Source organism: Crotalus tigris, unplaced genomic scaffold, assembly GCF_016545835.1.
Source record: "Crotalus tigris isolate CLP2741 ecotype Arizona unplaced genomic scaffold, ASM1654583v1 scf7180000024153.1733885, whole genome shotgun sequence".
Taxonomy (NCBI): Eukaryota; Metazoa; Chordata; class Lepidosauria; order Squamata; family Viperidae; genus Crotalus; species Crotalus tigris.
The window spans coordinates 214,510-223,540 of record NW_024100414.1 but is presented as its reverse complement, the minus strand read 5'-3'; the positions used below and the strand labels follow the sequence as shown (position 1 = coordinate 223,540).

General features: G+C 44.5%; 1 protein-coding gene across 7 annotated transcripts in view; it reads right to left on the bottom strand.

The window, feature by feature from the left end:
• Positions 1–4,077: 4,077 nt before the first annotated feature.
• Positions 4,078–9,031, bottom strand: part of NTNG2 (netrin G2) — a 44,209-nt gene continuing 39,255 nt past the window's right edge. For 5 of the 7 annotated variants that reach the window (XM_039322958.1, XM_039322959.1, XM_039322956.1 and 2 more), the window contains 4 exons: positions 7,931–8,005; positions 6,298–6,465; positions 5,873–6,010; positions 4,295–5,233 (listed from right to left, as the gene is read on the bottom strand). In XM_039322958.1, the coding sequence (XP_039178892.1) occupies positions 5,010–5,233; positions 5,873–6,010; positions 6,298–6,465; positions 7,931–8,005 (605 nt within the window). In that variant the 3' untranslated portion in view covers positions 4,295–5,009. Of the gene's footprint in view, positions 5,234–5,872; positions 6,011–6,297; positions 6,466–7,930; positions 8,006–9,031 lie in introns of all 7 variants that reach the window. The other 2 variants (XM_039322962.1, XM_039322961.1) reach the window with 2 other exon arrangements.

The following is a 9,031-nucleotide window of genomic DNA, read 5'->3' as shown; positions in this document are numbered from 1 at the left end:
TGGCTTAATTCTCACTGCCCACTCAACCCTGGGCACTTTCAGTGGACTTGGTTTGATAAAAAGTTGTTTGTGTTTATAAATGTCTATACATATATCTCTATATATACATATACCCTTCTGTTATGAATAGCTTAAATGTAGATACATTAAAATAGTCCTTTTTTAAGATCTTTTCCCCCCGTTTTCCCCATAATAAATAATTCAGGTTGTATTTTCAAAAATACATTTGGCTCTCTCTGATTCGTGCTTCCGAAAGGTGAGTTAAGGACTTGTGAATTAGAGTGAGAGTGAATGTACATGAGATTTTCCAGGGTTTTGGATCAAGCCCCTGTTGCGTCAAAGCAAGTGAGTTGGCTTCTGTGGGCTGGCTTTTCGAACAAAAAGCCCCTAATAGTTTAATTATACCTAGATCCCCATCCTCTGCACAGCAAGTGGAGTAGCTCCTCTAGATCTGGATTCCCAAAAACGCTTTTTCCAAATGGCAAGTGGACTTTCTTTGGTTTTCCTTGAAGATCTTTTGCTTCTCATCCAAGAAGCTTCTTCAGCTCTGACTGGATGATGGAGAATGGAAGGATTTATATCCCTTGCAGTCACCTGGTCATTTGTTCTCCCTCTAAGAGGCCTTGAGGCCACTTGGAGGTTTATCTCTGCCCTCGGAGTCCCCCGAATAGCGCAAATGGGTGTGGAGCCTTCTCGGAACTGTTGAAAAGACGGTGTTGTAGACTGGAGATAGATGGTGTCGTATCCCCCCCCCCCGGTTCAGTTTTGACCTAGATGGCCTCTTTGACCCCTCTTTCAAACCAGCGGTTCTCTCTGTCCAGGATGTGGACTTTGCTGTCTTTGAAAGAGCGGTCTTTGGCTTTCAAATGCAGTTGGACTGCTGAATATTGTCCTGATGGGTTTGTTCTCCACCTCCCTCCTATTTACAATACAGTCCTTTCAACTGTTGCAAGAAGGTTTGCGCCCCCCAGGGCACAGATACACCTCCATGTAGCCTCAACGACTCTCAGGAAGAGTACTAACGACCAGATGACTGCACGGAACATAAATCCTTCCATTCTCCATCATGCAGAGCTGAAGATGCTTCTTGGATAAGAAGCGAAACGTCTTCAAGGAGAAAACAAGAGTCCAGTTGCCTTTTGAAAAAGCAGCTTTGGGACCACCATGATCTGAATGACAGAGAATCTCCATAGATTGACATAGATCATCTTAAAGTTGAGAGGATCCTATATGAATGGGGGGGGTCACTTGGGTTTAGCCTCCCGTGCATTGGGGGCTTAGCTTAATTGACACTCTGAGGGGAAGAAATTGATAAGAGACTCCTTGCTGAAGAGCAGAAGAGCAGCTGTTTTATCCCGGGCAAATAGATTCCCTGCTTTCTGCATCTTCCAGATCCTAGATGGAATTTCCCATTGGAAGGACCTCATAGCTCCTTTTCCCAGGATCCTTTCAGCAACTTTGCTGCAATTGGGCGTTAAGATCTCGGTACCCGATTTGGTTCAGGAAAGTGAAATCCATCCAATCTGACTGCTCAACGTGATGAGGAAAGAACAGCTTTGGTAAGCATGCAGAATCCAGTTGATCTGGCGCTATCGGATCGGATGCTCTCTTTATTAGTTTGACTTGGTTGGCTTCCTAAAAGTTGAGTAGATTGAGACACTCGGCAGATCTGCTTTGGAGGCAGATGGTGTGTTTCTAGAGTGGGAAGACAAGCCCATCCATCAGAATCCACTTCTGGGGCGTTATGAATACCTTGATAGACCTGAAGCCAACCAGAGATTGTGGGAAGTTATGGATAACTTAGAGAAGCTTCATAAAAGCAGCTTCTAGATCAGGTCTTCCATCTCTGGTTAACATCAGCATGGCGCTGTCAAGGAAGCTGCTTTTGACTTAGTAGAAAACCTCCTTCAGGCAGCCCCAACTGATGGTATTCCAGCCTCCTGACCATCATCTCCTTTATGGAATTTGTTCCTGGTCTCCTCTCCATGTTTGGTCATCTCACAAAGCCCTGGCTGAACCTAGTTTCAGACCCTCGGCGCTCTCGGCTTTGTGTCTCTGTGCCCACAAGACGCTCAACCAGGCAGTCAATGAAAAGCCACCAGGTGGCACCCTTATTAATCTGAGAAACTTGGTAACCACGATTACAGGAGGTTGGCTAGTTCATGACTGCATGGTATAAATCCAAAGAGCGAGCTAGTTGAATTTAAACCAAGCTTAAGTAGGACTCAATACACAGAGAGTAAAATTGGTCTTTTATTTGCAAACCCTCCTGATTTCTCCTCAGGAAAGAAGCATTAATGCTATGTTGGTTTGTTTGGGGGTTTGTTTTATTTTTTTTGAGGTAGTCCTTTACAATAGTTCACTTAGTGACTGAAAAAAAGGGGCTGTTTTTTCACACGACCGTTGCAGCAGCATCCCATGGTCACGTGATCAAGATTCGGACACTTGACAACCGGATCATATTTATGACGATTGCAGCGTCGGTGTGTGTGTGTATGTGTGTGTGATGTGATTCCCTTTTGTGACTTGAACCAGCAAAGTCCATGCAGAATCCAGATTCCCTTAACGACCCTGTTAATTAACAGAACAACTGCATATGGAAGGTCGTAAAACGGGGCACAAAACTCGCTTAACAAAGGTCTGGCTTAGTAACCAAAATTTGGGGCTCCATCGTGGTTTTAAGTCAAGGATTACCTGTATCTTGATAGCTTTTTTTAAAAAAGGGGGGTCCTAATCTGGGACACATTTGTAAACTTACGAGTCTCATTAGCTCAACCTGAGGCTAGATGGTGAAATACTTATTATCTATGTCCCATAATAGTTTTCCTGTTAGAGCATCAGTGTGTATTTTTTTCCCCCTCCTAAGTGCTTTTCAACTCTGCAGGGGTGCCAACGGTTGCTTTGAGAATCACCTAGAAACAAAACCCCCCATCCTCTTCTAGGGCAATTTATTTACATATAACAAATTCTCTCAACGCTTGGAATTAGTCACACCGTCTCCCCAAACATCTTTTATCTGCTCCAGAATTAGGCCACAGAGAAACAATTTTACATCTCTTAATTGAGGCTTACAAAACTAAAAGCACTAAAGGTTGGTGTGTGTGTGTGTGTGTGTGTGTGTGTGTGTGTGTGTTGGGGATTTGGGTGGTTTTTCCCCAAGCCAGCAAATTTCCTGGGTTCCCAACCAGACCTGTGATTTTTATTTATTTTATTTTGCAGGAATTTGGCCGGACCGATTCCAGCAGCGTTTTGGACTGGACGAATTCACAAACGGCAGTTGTTGCTGTTCCTTCGGCGTTGACCCCTTTGATGCAGTAACTTTTTGCAGCGTTAGAGCGACAATAGGGTGATTGATGCTAATGAATTTTGGGGTTTTTTAAATTCTACACTAGAATAGAGCCGGAAGGGACCTTGGAGGTCTTCTAGTCCAGCCCCCTGCTCAAGCAGGAAACCCTGCACCATTTCACATCAGTGGCTGTTCAATCTCTTCATGAAAACCTCCATGGATGGAACGCCTACAAGTGGAGAAACACTACTTAGAGCATAGAATCATAGGGCTGGACTAGATAGGTAGGACTAGAAGACCTCCAGTGTCCCTTCCAGCTCTCTTATTCTGTACCCTATAGATTTAAGCCATTCCCCCCCCCATTCTTCTCTTTTATTCAGCACTTATCCAACGGTGGTAGGAGGGGATGATGTTCAAATCCTCAAACAGATTGCCCATCCTGGCTTCAATCTCATCCCTGTTGATCATCCTTTGTGCATTCAACACTTTGCTGTCTTCCTATCAAAAGATAGCCAGTCTGAAGAAGTTCTCTTGCAACTAAAAAAAGAGTTGGTTACTGGTTTAAAAGCACCTAAGCATCGTAACAAGGAAAGCACTGTGCAAACTCTCAGCAAATCCATCTTTGGCATCAGGAAATGCAAAGTGGCCGTCATTCGTCCTTTATCTCAATCTTTTTGGAGGCATGCCCACCAACGGACGAGTTAAATCTGCAAAGCTGGGAAGAAAATAATAATAATAATCCGAGACCTAACAGCAATTAATAAGTTGCTTTTATGTAATGGATTATAACACCGTAATATTTCAGGTAATTTTTTTTTTTTTCTAAAGGCTCTGGTAGTTCACCTGATTGTTTTTTGTTTTGTTTTGTTTAAATCTCCCCTTCCCTACTCTTCTTTAGAACTTTTATAATTCCAACAAATATAATTCTCTACCAAAAAGGGGAAAAATAGAGAAAAGAAACGAATCGAACTGTAATCTATTCGGCAAAGCCCGGAGGAATGTGATGTATTTTTTTTTTTTTTTTTGCGTAATAAAAAACCAGTGTGGAAAGCCGAAGACTCTCAACCAAAAGAGTAAAAAAAGGAAAACGAATCCAAAAGAAAAGAAAAAAAAGAAAACTTAATAAATTCAGCAATTTGATTTTTTTTTGAGAGGCCACGTTATCCTTTAAGGCCTAACTAAACAAGAGGAAAAAGGTCCCATAATGTTCCTTTTCCAATTTTGCACCTGCCAGCCCGTTTCGCTGAGCTACGTCTTCCTAAAAAATCGGGCTGGAAGAAAGAAGAGATTTGGAAGGGAAGAGCAGCACAACATAAATGCAAGATAACTGAGGGCAATCCACCCCCATCCCACCCCTTTTTGGAAGCTACCCTTGTGCAAAGGAGAGCTCTGGACAATTTTCCCCTCGAGAAGATAGTTGGAAAATTGCAAACAATTAGCATTCCCCCCTCGCAAAGTCCTGTTGAGATGTCCTTTCCTGGTTGGGTGGACACCATAAAAGGTATCTATGTTCCTTCAATTACGTCCAACCAAAGACCTCGGTGAGGAGCAGGAACTTCTTTTGAATCCTTCAACTCATGGCCAGCAAGGCCCAAGAAGACACCAGCTCCGCTGGGTGATGTTTCTTCTGTGCTTGCAACGTTTTCAAGTGGTCCCGTCCTTTCTCGCTTCCACTCGAGGTTTCCTGTGGGATTTTGACGGAGCACTTTCCCCCCCTTGTCCTTCAGAGGTCCAACAGTTGCTGCATGTGTAGGCCAACCGCGCTGGCCACAAAGGCCGAAAGGCTGAGATACGTTCCGGAGACGGAGTCGCACTCCGTATCTTCCCCTTCACATTTAGTTTGTTCACACAGGACGCCCTTGGTTCCTGGCGGGCAGAGACACCGCTGGTTCTCGTAACACGTGCCTCCGTTTTGGCAAATCAGGAGCTCGTCATCGCAGATGTTGGCTGCAGAGAGAAGGGGGGGCATTGGAAGTGCTAGGATTCAGAAGCTGGGGGGGAGGTTGGGGGCTGCTCCCCCAAATTAAAACTCAAAGGGATGGACAATAAAGCTTTTGCAAGTGAGGATTGAGGGGTTCTGAAAAGGGCAGTTAGATTTGCAGGACTGAACAGGTTGAGTCAGGAATGAGAGGCAGGTCTGGATGGGGTGGAAGGCAGCGTTACTCAACCTTGATGACTTTAAGATGAGTGGACTTCAACTCCCAGAATTCCACAGCCAGTAATGCTTTAAGTTGAGTGGACTTCAACTCCCAGAATTCCACAGCCAGCTTGTTTTAAGGTGCAGGGACGAAGTCCCAGAATTCCGCAGCCAACTCGCTTTAAGGTGCATGGACTTGAAGTCCCAGAATTCTCCAGCCAGCTTGCTTTACCGTGTGTGAACGCCAACTCCCAGAATTCCCTAGCCAGCTTGCTTGAAAATGCATGGACTTCAACTCCCAGAATTCCACTCACCATAAAGCCTGCTAGCTGGGAAGTCCACATTTCTTAAAGTCAGCAAAACGTGAGGAACTCTCTGGTTGAATCAGCTGGGGTTCAAGTCTGCAAATCAACTGCAACACATTCATTCAGGAAAAGGATCATACTTACGTAAGCAACCTTGCCTCCAGTAGTAGCCGGGCAGACAATCGTCACATTTCGGCCCCGTCACGCCACCACCTTTGCATTCGCAATAGCCGGTCTCATTACAACGGTTAGCCAGTGAGCCAATTCGGTTGCAGTTGCAATCTGGGAGAAACAACAGACCAGTAAAGTCAGATCTGCGGTGGAAAAAACCCCCAGAAAGTCATCCCTAATTCTTATGGAGACGAGACCGAGAGCATCTCTGGAGATCTAGTGTGTATGGACCTCTTCTTAACTTTTGGATGATGTGTAACCTCCATCCTACAGCTCCCTTAAGGTGTTGGGGTTTAAAGTCCCCCAACTACTAGTGAGGAGGAGGAGTGATCCTGGATAGACAGCTGAGTCCTTGATTTATGAGCACAGCTGAGCCCAACATTTCTGTTCCTACTCACCTACGCAAACATTCTCATCGTCCAACTCTGCAGAGCTATTTCGGAAGTAGCCAAGCCGACAATACTGGCAGTGTTGTCCCCGCGTGTTATGCTTGCAACTAATGCAGGTCACTAAATTCAGGAAATCGATGAAGCTGCACCGGTTGGAATGCCCGTAACATTCACAGTCTGCAAGGCCAGGCCACAGGGAGGAAAAGAAAAAAAAAGAGAATGAGCATTGTCTTATTTATCAGGTGATATGAAAGCTAGTCGAGAAAACAAACAGCTTCTAAAAGTGAGCGGTAGAGAGACCCAGCTTTGCATTCAGTTGGGTGGGTTTTCTTTCACCCACAACTTTGTGGAGAACCTTACGGAAAGACGAAGAAGCAAGGCAGAAGGAGAAGACACATCTGGGAGACATTGGAGGGAACATGCAACCAGAAGACTGTGTGTGTGCTTTTTTCTCTCCCCATGGTTTGCGGCTTCTCTAAAAGAAGGGTCCTATTAGCCTGAAGTTTGCAGCTTCTATTAAGTGAAGGGTTCCTATCAGCCTCGACTTGAGGAAGACTATGTTGAAATGCCCAACGACCACCTGTGGGTCTTTTTGAGATGGGAAAGTGAGCTAAAATGGGAGGACACTCCAGCTGCAATGGGACAATGCTTCTAGAACAACAAAGAGGGCCAAGTTGGCTTGAGTAGGCTGACCATCTCAATCACAATGACCTTCTATCCAGGTGCAAAGGCTGGTGTCAGCAGACAGAGTGAGGTGTCCTCTCCACGATGCTAATGTTAAACCATGCAATGTTTTGTAGTGACAGATTCAAAGAGGACTTCTCGATGGTCTACACAGGAAGCCATAAGGTAGTCAATAACTTAAGGAGCTCCTTGAAGGAACTCTAGGCTCTTCTCATTCCGCTGTATGGTGTCATCTTTGCAACTCCGTCCCCCTCCCCACAATGTGAGACGGCCCTTTTTGCCGAGGTTCAGAGGTGACCTTGTTTTAGAAGAAGAGCTTTGCCATCGAAACATTCACCAGACAAGGCAGCTGAAAGTGTGAACGCTCATTATCTTAAAAGAAAATCCTTGACGTGACCTCCCAACACAACATAATTCTAAGGTTGAGACTGAATTCTCTCCCCTTAGTTGGGGTAAGAGAGAACGACCAAAGAAGTATTAAACCAGATTCCCCAAAACTCAAATGAGTTGAGAGGATAAATTCACGCAGACTTTCAGGGAACACGTAACACGTTAAGGCAGGATGTGCTAATTCATTACATGCAAGAATCAAATCAAATTCTTGACACAACATAATTCTAAGGTTGAGACTGAATTCTCTCCCCTTAGTTGGGGTAAGAAAGAACGACCAAACAAGAATTAAACCAGGTTCCCCCCCAAACTCTAAATAAGTTGAGAGGATAAATCCTCAAGATCTTCACGGTCCCACACTTTCAGGGAAACACGTGACACGTTAAGGCAGGATGTGCCGATTTACTACATTCAAGAAATGGAGCCCCAGTGAACTCCACCACCGATATCAGACTTTATTACTTATAATAGTAAATAATAATAATCGGTGAAGGAGACCGTGTGGTTCCATCTTCTCTGGATGCTTTCCATTTCAACCAATTCACTGTCCTGTTTATCCTCGTCTTACCTTGAAACGTTTCAAGAGGGATCCGGACATCAGATTTAGGTTTGATCTCAATGACTCTGGAAGTCTTGGGCAAAACTTGAGAATAATATTTAAAAACAAAACAAAACAAATATTTCTCTCTCTCTCTCTCTCTCTCTCTCTCTCTCTCTCTCTCTCTCTCTCTCTCTCTCTCGTTCCCTTACCTTGTCCACAAACACAAGTTATTGTCAAATTGGGGTTCCTCCTTTTAATTTTTTTTTCTAAATTTTTTTTTTTTTGGACATCTCTCTTGTCTGCTCCTAGCTAGGAATCTTTAAGAATGGCTGTATAAAAATCATTGTGCTAAACGAATAGATAAAAGGCTGTCCTTCCTTCCTTCCTTCCTTCCTTCCTTCCTTCCTTCCTTCCTTCCTTCCTTCCTTCCTTCCTTCCTTCCTTCCTTCCTTCCTTCAACAAATCCGACAGCCCCCATGGACTTTGTCAAAAGATTGTCACAAATGGCAATCACAGGACCCCGGGACGCTGAGACCGTCTTAAATACCAGTCAGTTGCCAAGCTGAATTTTGTCTGAATTTCGATCACGTGACCATGGAGATGCTGCCACGGTCGTAAGAGTGAGGACCGGTCACTATTTTTCAGTGCCGCTGTAACTTCGAACTAAACGGATTTGAGGACTACCTGTGCAATTGGGGTGGGGGAAAAAAAAATCCAGCGGGCTGAGTTGGAAAGCCCTGATTCTGGAGGAGTTAAGAAAAAAAAAGCAGGCATTTATGCAGAGAAAAAAATGTGTTAAACGGAGGCTTTGAAGAAGAGACTGGTCAACCATTTGTCTGAAATGGTTTGGGGTCTCCTGCCTGAACGGAGGGTTGGATTAGATGACCTCCAAGGTCCCTTCTGACTCTGTTATTCTGTAAATATGCTGCTGGCACGGGGCAAGGAAAGAGACACCAGTTAAGTGACCTTAACTGTCCTCTCCTGGCATTGCCTTCCTTACATTTGCCACCTGAAGCAGTTTTTATGACTGCAGTAATTCCATTAAGAGTTTGTTCTGGCACAATATGAGCTCCAGAGGTGCCAACTTTGGCATCTTGTGGGCAGGTCCAGCTGCTTGAGATGCTGTCA